Here is a 13,347-nt window from a genome sequence, read left to right as displayed (position 1 = left end):
GCCCTCTTGGAGGCCTGTGGCCTGTAGGGCTTTTCTGAAGATGGTCTGGTTAAATGTGCTGCCAATCCATTTGCACCATCTTTTTTTTGTTTGTTTGTTTTTGAGCCACACTCATTTACACATAGGGGTTATTCCTGGCTCAGAAATCGCTCCTGGCTTGGGGGAAACATATGGGATGCCGGGGGATCAAACTTTGGTCCACCCTTGGCTAGTGCTTGCAAGGCAGACGCCTTACCTCTAGCACCACCACTCCGGCCCCATTTACACCATCTTAAGTCTCAGGCTCTTAAGTCTTAGTATATGTATATTTAATGTATATATATATTAATAATAATAATAATAAGCAAAAAACAGTGAGAGCTTTAAGTTAAAGTTTAAGTAAACTTCACTTTTACCAATTCCTTAGTGGGGAGAACTGGGGGACATTGACGCAGTGGTGGAAGAAGTGGGTCTACTTTGGGGGGAAATGTGAGGTTGGACTGTGCTGAACAAAAGACTACTTTCAATAATATTTGTTGAATAAAATATAAAATATATAGTATAAAGTCCACATGTTGGGTAAGGCCACCGCAGGTACCATGTGTCTAAGCCCTCAGGTGAACGGGTCTGATGAAGAAGGGTAGTAGCAGTGGAGAAATAATTCACAAGCAGTCAGTTAAAGTTTCATCAGAGTCAACTTGCTTTATTCCCTCATGGCTTTTCTCCACCATGAGTTTCTGCACCATGTCTGCCTAGCTCATGTCTTTCTCTCAGGAGCTCTATCTCCCTTGCTGCTTCTTTGCTTAGCTTTCTGCTATCTGCTTTCTTTGCCGAGCAGCTTCTCACTACAACTCTTCTGGCTCTCTGCCTTTTGCTCCTCCTTTCTTGCCTTCCCCCAGGCAGACTCTCTTTCCCAGCCCAGTTGAAGGTCTGTTCCTCCAGGTGGGATTAACATCTCAAAAGAAGAGGTTAGGGAAACAGGAAGTTGGGTGCAGGGTTACACATATTGTATACCACAGTGCTAAAATTAAAAAGTCAATCAATAAATTAAAAAAAATTTTTTTTGGTTTTTGGGTCATACCTGGCAGTGCTCAGGGGTTACTCTTGGCTCTATGTTCAGAAATCACTCCTGGCAGGCTCTGGGAACCATATGGGATGTCAGAATTCAAACCACCATCCTTCTGCATGCAAGGCAAATGCCTTACCTCCATGCCATCTCTTTGGCCCAAATTAAAAAATTTTGACTCGGGGCCGGGCGGTAGCGCTAAAGGTAAGGTGCCTGCCTTGCCTGCGCTAACCTTGGACGGACCGCGGTTCGATCCCCCGGTGTCCCATATGGTCCCCCAAGCCAGGAGTAACTTCTGAGCACATAGCCAGGAGTAACCCCTGAGCGTTACTGGGTGTGGCCCAAAAACCAAAAAAAAAAAAAAAAAAAAATTTTGACTCAATTTTTGTCCCACTTATTCTGGAGAATGTCACTCTTTAAAAAATGGGGGGGGAGTAGATGGGACCTGGGGCAATAACACTGGAGTAGAGCATTTATCTTGCACAGGGTCAACCCAGTTTCAATCCCTGGCACCTCATGTGGTTTCCCTGAGTTCTACCAGGAGTGATCTCTAAGCACAGAGCCATCAGTAATCCCTGAGCAACCACTGGCTGTGGACCAAAATGCAAACAAACAAACCAAAACTCTAAAAGGTAGATGTTATCTTACATCCCAAGGGCAGGGGACCAGGCTTAATATCACCTCCTAGGCAATGCCTGTCTGAGAGCCTAAATGATGAGAAATAAATGTTGAAGGGTTGGATGTTAGAACATTGTATGGTCGAAACTATCAGCAGCTTTTTTGTTTTGTTTTGGGGTCACACCTGACTGTGCTCAGGGGTTATTCCTGGCTCTATGCTCATAAATCGCTCCTGGCAGATTCAGGGGACCATATGGGATGCCGGGATTCGAACCACCATCCTTCTGCATGCTAGGCAAACACCTTACCTCCATGCTATCTCTCCGGCCCCTATCTCCGGCCTCTATTGTTAACTCTGCATCTCAGGGTGATTTAAAATTAGTAAATATACTTTTTAAAAAATAGCCCCTAGAAACACTTGTGACCATGCTCCCTGCACTTCTTGGCAAGGATGTCACACGAATCCTCCAGGAACTTCACTTCCAGATCCCCAGCCAGCACATGAATTCAGAAGGTCCTGAGGATTATGTGTAGAATGGTAGGAACAGCCTGCCCATCCCTCTACTCCACCAGAGATATATATCTTTCTTGAGTCCTAACCCCTTGGTACTTGGTCATAACACCTTATTTGGGGCAAAAAATAACTGCCACTTGGTTATGTGAAGGCACCTGAGGTCACAGGGTAGGGGGCCTGGGTGTTGTCACTTATTACCCCAGAGGACAGAATCTCTGCACCCTGCCTGGCTAAAGGACTTTTGCTTCATCAGATGATGCAATAAGTGACTTCCCACTCAAAGATTTAAAGCGTTGCTGTAGCATGCTGGTATTTTTCTTGGCATTTTGGCTTTTGTGGAGTTTTTTGTTTTGTTTTCAGGCCACATCTGGTAATGCTCAGGTTTACTCCTGGCTCCGAGCTCAGGGATTACTCCTGGTAGCACTTGGGAGACCTTATGGGGTGCTGGGGATGGAACCCAGATAGTTTGCTGCAAGGCAAAGGCCCTACATATTGTTTGACTGCTCTAACCCCTAAAAGAACTGTGTTTTATCCTGGGGTCTCTGCCCCAATCTTTGTGTAGGCTCAACCTGGCACTCCAGCTACCTGTGATTCCTATCCCCATCTTGTTCTTTATTGGCCCTTTTCCAGGGACTCTGGTTTGGGGTTGCTTTGTTGTTCTGTTTGTTTGGCATATCTTGGAGGAGGTCACTCCTAGCAATACTCTGGGGCCATTTAGAAGACACTGAAAATGAGGAGCTGAAACCTGATGTTCAACTTGTCTCCTGCACACAATTCTTTTCTAGGGACAGAACTGAGAATGGAAGAAGACTGCACTGGAGTTAAGGCACTTGCCTTGCACAGGATTGACCCTCTGGCACTGCAAAGGGTCCCCTGAGTACACACAGGAATTATCCCTGAGCACAGCCATAAGTAAACCCTAAGCTCAAGAAAGAAAAGAAAGAAAGAAAGAAAGAAAGAAAGAAAGAAAGAAAGAAAGAAAGAAAGAAAGAAAGAAAGAAAGAAAGAAAGAAAGAAAGAAAGAAAGAAAGAAAGAAAGAAAGAAAGAAAGAAAGAAAGAAAGAAAGAAAGAAAGAAAGAAAGAAAGAAAGAAAGAAAGAAAGAAAGAAAGAAAGAAAGAAAGAAAGAAAGAAAGAAAGAAAGAAAGAAAGAAAGAAAGAAAGAAAGAAAGAAAGAAAGAAAGACAGGTCCTTTGGGGCTAGAATTATTGTAAAGGTGGCAGATATACTTTGAATGTTACTAAATGCCATGGAATTATTGGTTATATTTTATATTGATACATTTTATTTTATTTTATTTTGGTTTAGGTTTGGAAACAATACCTGGCGGTGCTCAAGGGACAGAAGGGACATCTCAGGTGAATCATTGGTCTTGGGCTTCTCTCTACCTCCACCCCTTCTTTTCTACCCCCATCATCAGTTCCTGCTCCAGGGCCAAGAAGGCTATCCCAGAAAGGGGTCCTGAGTCCAGGAGTCTCAGTTCCTGGCATGCTTGGAGTGAGGGTGGTGGCATAGTGTATGTGGTAAGGCCAGCTGCAGCATATCCATAGGTTCCAGAGAACCTTCCAGAAGGAAAGGAGAAGGTCAAGGTCAGGAGTTCTCAAATGTCCTCAAACTCCCTGGCTGGAAGAGAAGAGGAGGCTGGCTGGCAGCTAGAGGATACAGGCTTCTAAACACTACCACCTATGACTGGCCAGGACCAAAACTAAGTTCTTTGTCCCCTCTTTTTCAGAAGCATGCACAAGGACCATGCTAATGTTCTTTAGATCCTTCTAATTTTAGTATATGTGCTGCCTAAATGAAGTAAGGATCCCCCCCTCCTTATCTCCCCTAGGTCTAAAATGACTCCCTCCTTCCTTGTAGTACTCTCCTGACCCTACTGGCCCCTCTCCCTCAGCCCTGATCCCTCCCACCTGCCCTGGGATTATTTGGTTCCCCCCTAGTGTGCTCCCCAGGAGAGAATCACGAAGGGGTACTGGCTAGGATTGCTCAAACAACCTCCCTCCTTCACCTCTCCCCCACTGAAAATAACAGCCTGGGAGCCCCGACCCCTGTTCTTGAGAGTAACCTGATATCCTGCAAAATGACATTGGGCATGGGGTACTGCTGGCACTGAAGTGTCACCAGCCAGGCCTTTTTCTACCTTTTTTTTTTTTTTTTGGTTTTTGGGCCACACCCGGTAACACTCAGGGGTTACTCCTGGCTATGTGCTCAGAAGTTGCTCCTGGCTTGGGGGACCATATGGGACACCGGGGGATCGAACCGAGGTCCGTCCAAGGCTAGCGCAGGCAAGGCACCTTACCTTTAGCGCCACCGCCCGGCCCCAGCCAGGCCTTTTAAATGGAATCTAGGAAGGTGGTAGAACTGGAAAAGAGGGATAGCAGTGTCCTCTAGTTCCCTAATTGCCTTCTACCACACACAAGCCCTCCTGCCTGCACCAGTATGAAAGCCTGGAGTTTCTTTAGCTTCTTCACTCAAGGGGTCCCTGACCTGGGTAGCAGTTGTGGTCAGAGAAGAAGGGGAGAGAGTCTCTTTTCCCAAGGACCCTCCATTGGGACCCTCCATTGGTCATTTTTAAGCTGGGCTGCAAAATCTGAACAGCGCCATGGAAAGAGCTGATCCAGTTACTATCCAGGGAAATACCTTACATGTGCTCTTGCTTTCCTGTTGCCCATCCTTCCTAAACAAGAGCTTCCACTACTGCACCCTTTAACAGAAGAGAAAACAGAGGCCAGGGTAAAAGTAATTCTTCAAACAGCACAGCCAAGTGGTTCGTGGGGATTCTAACCTGAGTATTTAGCTGGGCTGCTCTGCATTTTGCTCTAACCTGGCATTATTATCATCTTCTTAGATCTGGTCCAGAAACCTCCCCAAGGTCTGGTTTTCTGTCCCAGAGAAAAACCAGAAGTTGCATTGCCCCCATCACCCCTGAAGACCACATTTGGGGGAAGGGATGAGGTGGAGCTTGAGAACTGTAGTCCACAAAGATACCCACAAAATCTTGAGTCTGGGAGAGGGTCAAGAAAACAAGTTAAACTTGAGGATTCTTGAAGAAGAACCCCTCTGTTGTTGGGGGAAGAGAAAGCAGAACTGTTAGCAGTGCCCCCACGGTGTGGGAGGATGGGAGGGGAACATAATCAAGGGTTCTGGGGACTGGAGGGACTAGGGACCTCAGCTCTCTCTCTTGCCCCTAGGGTTAGCTCTCCAAGGCTTCCGCTGGCATTTCTGGACCATGACATATTTTGTCCCCAGGGCCCAGCTCTGCCCAGCCCCAGTCCTACAGGCTCTGACCTGCTGGAGCTCAGGACACCTCTGAGAATTTGCTGGAAATTTTGAGCATCTTCCCTCCCCCAGGGATTGACCCCGCCAACAAACCAAGGGAAGGAGTTCTTATCTGTCAGCTCCCCTTTCCTCCAGGAAGGACCCTCACCTCCCTGCCAAGAGAAGGGGTATAAAGTTCCCATGGACTTCTCTGGAATGAAGGCCAAGTCCATGCAATCTTCCCCTTCTAGTGAGAAATGGACTCCCTGTTTCGTTTCTTCTTTTGGCTTTTGGGCCAAGCCTCGATGTGCTCAGGGCTTACTCCTGGCTCTGTTCACAAGGATCATTTCTGGTGGGACTAAGAAAGGGTCATATACAGTACAGAGATCAAACCTAACCAGCCTTGATCAAGACAAGCACCCTGTCCATTGTATTATATCTCTCTAGTTTAATTTCTGCCCACTTGGTCTCTTGGTCTCTCTCTATCTCTCTGTCTCTGTCTGTCTGTCTGTCTGTCTGTCTGTCTGTCTGTCTGTCTGTCTGTCTCTCTCTCTCTCTCTCTCTCTCTCTCTCTCTCTCTCTCTCTCTCTCTTGGAAGGGGGGAGATGGATGGTTACTCCAGACTCTCAGTGTCATAGCAAGAATATGGCGTGTTGCTGAGGTCAAGGCTCCCCACGCCTAGACTATGGCTCAGGCCAACTTTTCAAGAACAGGGAGTGGCCCATCCATTGCATTTCGCCCAAGCCCTGTTCTCTCTCTGAATCTCTCCCTTACCCCATCATGTCTAGGGGGGACTCTGAGCTATCTTTCTAACCTTCCAGCCACTGTGGACCTCGGAGAGGACCCTCTGAATGGAGAGAAGAAACCAGACTTTTTGGTTGAAAGAAATTTAGAGAACCATCTGTGGATTTAGAAAACTATTTGGATTTAGAGTTTGTCTGTTTTTCTGTACATAAGCAAAAGGGTGCACAGCTTTCGTATCCCCGATCAAGACCCACTATTCTGACAAATTTCTGGGATTGGAAGGGTCAAAGATGAAGGTGTTGGACCCCAGCAGAGCTGAATTCTCTGTCTTCCCAGCCTTTGGGGGAGTCAGACCCCCCACCCCACAGTCTTCGCTCCTCTCAATTGGGTGCGTCCATGTTAGGCGCCAGCCCGAGGCTCAGGGAGCTGGTGGCAGACCCCCAAAGCACATAGATTATGGGGGAAGGACTGTGATCTGAGGCGGGCGGGGAGGATGGCAGCGCTGGTCATTTCTTTTAACTCCCTTCACCTTCATCATCGCTCCCCGTTTAATAAAGCAATGCCTCCAAAGTAGGCTTTTGCTTGACCCATCTTGCTCCCCGTCTTTAGTAAACAAATTTAAAGTGGTGTTTCCTTGAGGACTCTCCGGGAGGCGCCCAGGACCAGCGCCCAGAGCTTTGGGTAGGGCCAGGGAGAGGCACCCTGGGTTGGACAGGGTAAGAAATGTTTCTTAAGGAGGAAAGAAGCGTCCCCCTCCATCCTGATACCCCACCCCACCCCCAGGATCCCCCAGCACGCTCAAAGCGCTTAAATACTCTGCTCTTTCGCCGGACCGTGCCTGGGCGTCCGGGCGCGTTGGGACCATCTATGAGGGGGTTCAGATCCGTTTTTGCTGAGATGTATAAAGGGTTTTGCGAGCTCAAGGGCGACACGGGCACGGTGCTGAACTCGGAAAAAATGTGCATACCCGGAAGACTGGGGCTGCCTTGCGCTCCGGGACCCAGGGATCTTTCGAACCCCGGCCCAGAGACTTGAAGGGTCAGCGGGGGCTGCCCAGCGCGGTGATTCCCCTGGTGGCCTCTCGGCGATCGCGCCCGCCCGCATGTGAAATCTCCTGGGAAGGTTCTCTGCGGACCAGCAGACATCACGAGCCGCCCTACCCAAGCGGGTCCCCGACATTTGAGACCCCCCCCCCTCAGACCAGAGATTTCGTTTGTGGAGGTCCCAGCGAGCACGAAGTTGTTAAGATAGAGCGCCCTGGGTCTGATCGCCTTGAGTTCCGTTCCTTTGTTTTGTTGCGCGACTTGAAGTTATTGTTTGAGTTTTCCTTACTGGGCTTTCGAAATCAGTGTAAAAAGAGGAAAATATACCATCACAGGGCTATGGGGAGAACAGCAAAATCTTCGTGTGCAAGGGAACACTGGCAGTACTTGTCCAAAACTAATACCAAACTAGCTGCGAGGTTTGTCCTGCCGGGTTTGCAGAGAACAGGAATGTTTGTATAAAATTTCTAAGATTCTGGAACCCCAGACTCCCTCTTTCCCTTCTTTTCACTTCCTCTGTAGGTGTCCGAAAGGAAATTGTCAGGCATTCTTTGTGGTCTCCTGATATATAAGGTGATAACTTGGGGGCCAGAGAGATAGTAGGTGGGGAGGCGCTTGCCTTTCATGGGCAAACCTGGGTTCCAACCTCAATACTTTATATCATCCCCTGATCTCTGCCAGGAGTAATCCCTAAGCATAGAGCCAGGAGCAAATTTTGAGCACTGTTAGATGGGCCCTCCTCCATTCATTCAAACAAAAAACAAAAAGTATACAGTAAGTTGGAACCAAGAATTATGGCTACTCTCAGAGATGGGAGTAAAACCCAGCTCACTCCAGCTGTTAGGCAGGACTTGTGGAAGCCAGAGCAGAAAGAAAAGAGTAGGTCAAACTGCCCTGTGCAGAACTGGGTGAGTGGCTGGGATGGGGTGGTTCTCTCTTGAGCTCCCCTATATGTGCTATACAGGCAGATGAGGAGAAGGAGATGAAGACAAAGGAGTGATTTGAGATCAGGCTTCCCCTTGGAAAGAATAAGGAGCATTTGCTGTACTTTCCCCATATCTGAATGATACCCCTCTTCCTCATCTATTCATCCTTTCATACACTGGCACTCATTGCCGGATTGGTGCTGCATAAAAGCACTGTCATTCCCAGGGTAGACAGTAGCCTCAGAGCCTCATTCTATCGGGAAGACAAGCAATAAACCAAGTAAATCACCTAGTGGGGAGATTTTGTGAAATCAAAGAATCTGTAGAGCAGAAATGACAAAGTCACTAGGGTAGTGAAGGCAGGTCAGAAGGGGTGACACACTGTTCCCTCCACAGTATTTCCTTTCCCTGGCTGTGGATTGAGCTCCTAGGGAAGAAAGAGGAAGAAGCTTTCAGAAGGTTCCTGGGGAAGAAGCAAAACTGGGAGGTCCTAGACTTGAAGCAGAGATCCCTGCTGAGCCCTATTTGGCAGGTGGTGGCTTGATCTGAGGAGACTGCAACAATGAGTGGGTCTCTGGAGTGTGTCTCTGGAGAAAGCAAGTCAAGGGGGTGGCTTAACTTGGGGAGTAATAGCACCCCTGGAGAGCAAAAGGGGGCAGAATCAGCTTCAGTTCTTCTGAGTTGTCTGAGAACCCACAGTCACAACTGCCCTGTAACTTCTAGGAAAAATTAATGGAGTGCATCAATGGCTGAATGGATGACTGGAAAGATGGAAGGAAGGAAAAAGGAAGGGAGAGAGGGATGGGGAGAAAAGAGGAAGGGAGGGAAGAAAGGAAAAGGAGGGAAAGAAGGAAGGAAGGAGGAAAGAAAGGAAAGGAAAAGAAGGAAAGGAAAAAGGAAAGGAACGGAGAAAGGAAAGGAAAGGAAAGGAAAAAGGAAAGGAGAGGAAAGGAAAGGAGAGGAGAGGAAAAGGAAGGAAAGGAAAGGAAAGGAAAGGAAAGGAAAGGAAAGGAAAGGAAAGGAAAGGAAAGGAAAGGAAAGGGAAAGGAAGGGAAGGGAAGGGAAGGGAAGGGAAGGGAAGGGAAGGGAAGGAAAGGAAAGGGAAGGGAAGGGAAGGGAAGGAAAGGAAAGGAAAGGAAAGGAAAGGAAAGGAAAGGAAAGGAAAGGAAAGGAAAGGAAAGGAAAGGAAAGGAAAGGAAAGGAAAGGAAAGGAAAGGAAAGCTATATAAGAGGCTGCCAGAGTTTTTCTGGAAGCAGGGAAATAGATGATATGCTCAGAATGCTCTCAAGTGGTTCCTAAACTGGTTTTGTGGGTGAGATATAGGACCTCAGCATGCCAGGAGGGCTTCCATCCAAGGCATTCAATGCTTCACCCCAGCTCTCAGGCTGTGAAATCCTCAAAAGACCAGGAAGAGGTTGAATACTTAGATAAACTAGAGAAAGAAATTGAATGGCGTGGTTATGCAGTTAATAAAACCATGGAGTAAATAGTTAGGAGGGTCTGGCTACAAAGAAGTCTTCCTGTAGTCTTGTAGGATTTTCTGCATTGAGAGTTCCCAGCACATGCTTCCCCAAAACTAATGTCCCAGAAACCAATCCTATGCTGGGACAAGTAGTTCCTCCTCCACCCACCCCACGAATCTCCTTCCTCACTGTCTTTCCTCTATATCTGAATCAGGTGCTGCAGAGGAAGAGAGAAGTAGAGAAAGTGTCTCCGCCATCTGGCTGCTTGCAGTCTGGAATGTTGTCTGCTCACTTAGCTTGAATTCCTTGGCAAAACAGCTTCTAAATCCGGGACCACATGCATTTCATTCATAAATTTAACACATTTTTATGAGCACCTACAGAATGCCGACCTCTGTAGGGGAGACAAGATAGGCCTGGGCTTTGCTCAGGCAGAGAACATTTGTATGTGGAGGAGAGACCGGAAAGCCCTTACTTTTTGTCATTTGCTGTAAAAGGGAATAAGTAAGCAAATTTACTTCACTAGAGTAAACCAAAGATGTTAGAAACCTTTACCAGGCTGAGTTTGTTTCATTTGGCTGGAGAGGGAGTGCAATCAGTGTACAGTAGCTCCAGTTTTAATATCTTTTTCAGAAACATTGGAAAGGTTCACATCAAGGTGGACTCGGTGCTACGGTGCACAGACAGGGTCTGAGAATGGAAATGTCTGCCGGGTGGATGCATTTGGGGAGGCTGGCAGTGTGGCCCCAGAAGTTTTCTGACGTGAGGAGAAGAATTGGTTTGAGTTTGAGTACAGGAACCTGAAGAATGGGCAGGCAGAACAAGGCATGTAGTGAAAGGTGGCTAGGAGTGAGTAGCGGGTAGATAAATTCCTTTAGATGATGCCAGCTGGCACTTAGTACATACCTATGACCCTCTAGACGTTTAGGTCCTGGGGCCAGGAAGACGCAAGTCCCCATGGGCGATGGGGATGGGGGGCTGTGGGGTTTGGGTCTGCACGCCCCCTGACCAAAGTTTGTGGAATATCTTTATTAAGAAGAACTTCAAGGTAAACCGCGATGGGAACCAGATGTGCAATCGCAAAGTCAGCGGCAAAGCAAGGAACTGAGATACCAAGGGAATGGGGATTAGCCCAAAGAGGTTGGGGATGGGGCCCCCCTCGTGTATTTTTTTCTTTTGGAGACCTTCCTTTCTGAGTGACCCTGACCCCCATTGCGGAGAGCAGGGGCTCTGAGTCTTCTCTCTTGGCCCCTTCACCTCTCACCCCAGTCCCAGCCTCCCTGAAGGCCAGTCTGCCATCCACAGACTTTCCGTTCTTTTTAGCTAACGAATTGCTCTATAACTGCTCTCCTTCCCGACGAATCCTTCCCAGGGCCGGTCACTTCTCTGTGCTCCCTCCCCTTCCTCTGGCTGCAAAGAGCAGCCTAAGGTGGACTCGCCTTTCCGCAGCCCAAGGATTCCCAGCTGTGTGACCTCATCTAGATGACTATGCCTCTCTGAACCTAGGTTTGTTTTGGGGGGGAAATTGAGAGCGGGTTCCTGTTTTTACTGTTCATAGGACTTGAAAGGTCCCGTTACAACAGAAACTCCACATACCAGCGATGACTTTTCCCTTGCTGTGTCCGGCGCACAGGACACTGAGGCGCAGGGAGATGAGGAAAATTTACACACAACCCTCCGAATACCCAAAGCAGCCCAAGAGTGAATTCTGACTAAGAGGAGCCGGCCTCGGCCCCATCTAGAGAAGAAGAGTCTGTTATTCCCTAACTCCCCTAGTTATCTGGCGGCGGGTCTCCAAATCCTTACTCTCTACCCAACTGGGCACCGATATTGGGGATCCAACCGGCGAGGGTAAGGGAGCGGTTGAGCGCCAAGGCAACCTGTTCCCCCCCTTGCCCTACTACCCCGAGAGCCCATCTAGGCGAGGTAAAAGTTTAGCCCGACGTGAAAGTGACCGAGCTCGGTCCGACGGTGCGCGCGAGCGCGCGTGATTTTTCACCGGGGGACCTGTGCATGGGCCAATGGGGGGGGGGGGGTGAGTCGGGCGCGCAGCAGGCAAAGGCGCCGCTGGGAAGGCCCGCAGCTGCGCCTCCAAATTCTCCCGGAAAAAATCTTCAGGACTCGCCTGCGCCCGGAGGCGAGCGGGTCGTCGAGACTCCAAACGTCAAAACCTGTTAGTTTTCATTTTTTTCCATCACTCCGTGGAACTTTTCTTACGAACTCCCCCTCCCCACTCCCACCTCGCCTTGCCCCCTTCTTCCCTCGCCAAAACGTGGGCTGTCCAATTCTTCACGGAGCCTCGAGGAGCCCTTGGGGGATACTGACACCTCCGCGGTCCCCGCCTCGAATCGAAAAAACCCTGGGGCGCCTCCGGGATGCGGCCCGCGCCAGCGAGCTCGTAGCATCTTCTGAACCGCGAGGAAAGGAGGCGCAGGGGCGGGAGGAAGAGAGAGAGAGAGGGAGAGAGGAGGAGGAGGAGGAGGAGGAGGAGGAGGAGGAGGAGGAGGAGGAGAAGGAGGAGGAGGGGAGAAGGAGCGAGGGGTGGAATTCTCTCTCTCTCTCTCTCTCTCTCTCTCTCTCTCTCTCTCTCTCTCTCTCTCTCTCTCTCTCTCTCTCTCTCTCTCCCTCCCTCTCTCTCGCCCTCCCTCTCTCTCGCCCTCCCTCTCTCTCTCTCTCTCCCTCTCTCTCCTCTGGATCTTGCTCTCCTCTTTCCGCTGCAAACCCTTAAGAGGGTTTGGGAGATCTGGTCCACTTTCCGAAACATCTGAATCTTTTTACCGCCCTGCGCTCTTTCTCCAGGCCCGTCGGCCAGCTGCGGGGAGGGCCAGGGGTGGGGTGGGGGAGAAAGAGAAGGAGGGAGGGAGGCGGCAGAGACCGAGACGAAGACAGAGAGCCCGAGCACCGGGGACCCAGAGCCCCAGAGCGGTGGTAGAGGGCTAGCGGGCGGCAGTGCACTGCAGGCCGGCCAGGAGCGCAAAAACTCTCCAAAACTCGCGGCCTCTCCAAACTCGCGGCCAGGGCGCACGCACCGTGGCGCCCGGGTCCCCGCGCCTATGAACGCCGAGACTTGCGTGTCCTACTGCGACTCCGCGGCCGCTGCCATGGATGCCTACTACAGCCCCGTGTCGCAGAGCCGCGACGGCTCGTCGCCTTTCCGGGCGTACCCGGGTGGCGATAAGTTCGGCGCCGCTTTCCTCGCGGCCGCAGCCAAAGGGCCGGGCTTTGGCGACGCCAAAAGCCGGGCGCGCTACGGCGCTGGCGGCAGCGGCGGAGGCGGCGGCGGCGCGGGGCAGCAGGACCTGGGGGCGCCTCTCGAGGGGGGCCCCGGGGCTCGAGGCTCCTTTAACAAGTTCCAGCCGCCACCCCAGCCGCCCGCTCCGCAACCCCAGGCGCAGCCGCCGCCGCCGCCGCCACCACCGCAGGCGCAACCCCAGCCTCCGCAGCCGCAGCCTCCGGCCCCGCAATCGCATCTCTACTTGCAGCGAGGCGCCTGCAAGACACCCCCAGACGCCGGCCTCAAGCTCCAGGAGGGCAGCGGCGGCCACAACGCGGCCCTGCAGGTCCCCTGCTACGGTAAGTGCGCGTGCGGGGTCCGGAGATTCCGGGCACCGTGGTTTCGAGACCCTCCCCAAAATCTATTCGACTGGCGGGCCGCAGAGTTGGCGCGCCAAGGAGGCTCGGACGGGAGTAAGGGGATGCGAACGGTGAGTTTGGGACTCTGGTTCCAAAAAAA

The 13,347-nt window shown here is 50.5% G+C and overlaps 1 protein-coding gene across 1 annotated transcript in view; it reads left to right on the top strand.

Annotated features, from left to right (window-relative positions):
• The first annotated feature begins 12,667 nt into the window (after positions 1-12,667).
• The window catches only part of ALX4 (ALX homeobox 4), a 45,011-nt gene continuing 44,331 nt past the window's right edge, over positions 12,668-13,347 (top strand). Inside the window, exon 1 of the mRNA XM_049779714.1 lies at positions 12,668-13,187. Coding sequence (XP_049635671.1) covers positions 12,668-13,187 — 520 coding nt within the window. The remainder of the gene's footprint in view (positions 13,188-13,347) is intronic.

Source organism: Suncus etruscus, chromosome 9 (genome assembly GCF_024139225.1).
Source record: "Suncus etruscus isolate mSunEtr1 chromosome 9, mSunEtr1.pri.cur, whole genome shotgun sequence".
Classification (NCBI taxonomy): Eukaryota; Metazoa; Chordata; class Mammalia; order Eulipotyphla; family Soricidae; genus Suncus; species Suncus etruscus.
Note: the sequence above shows the minus strand (reverse complement) of the source record. Positions and strands in the feature narration are given on the sequence as shown.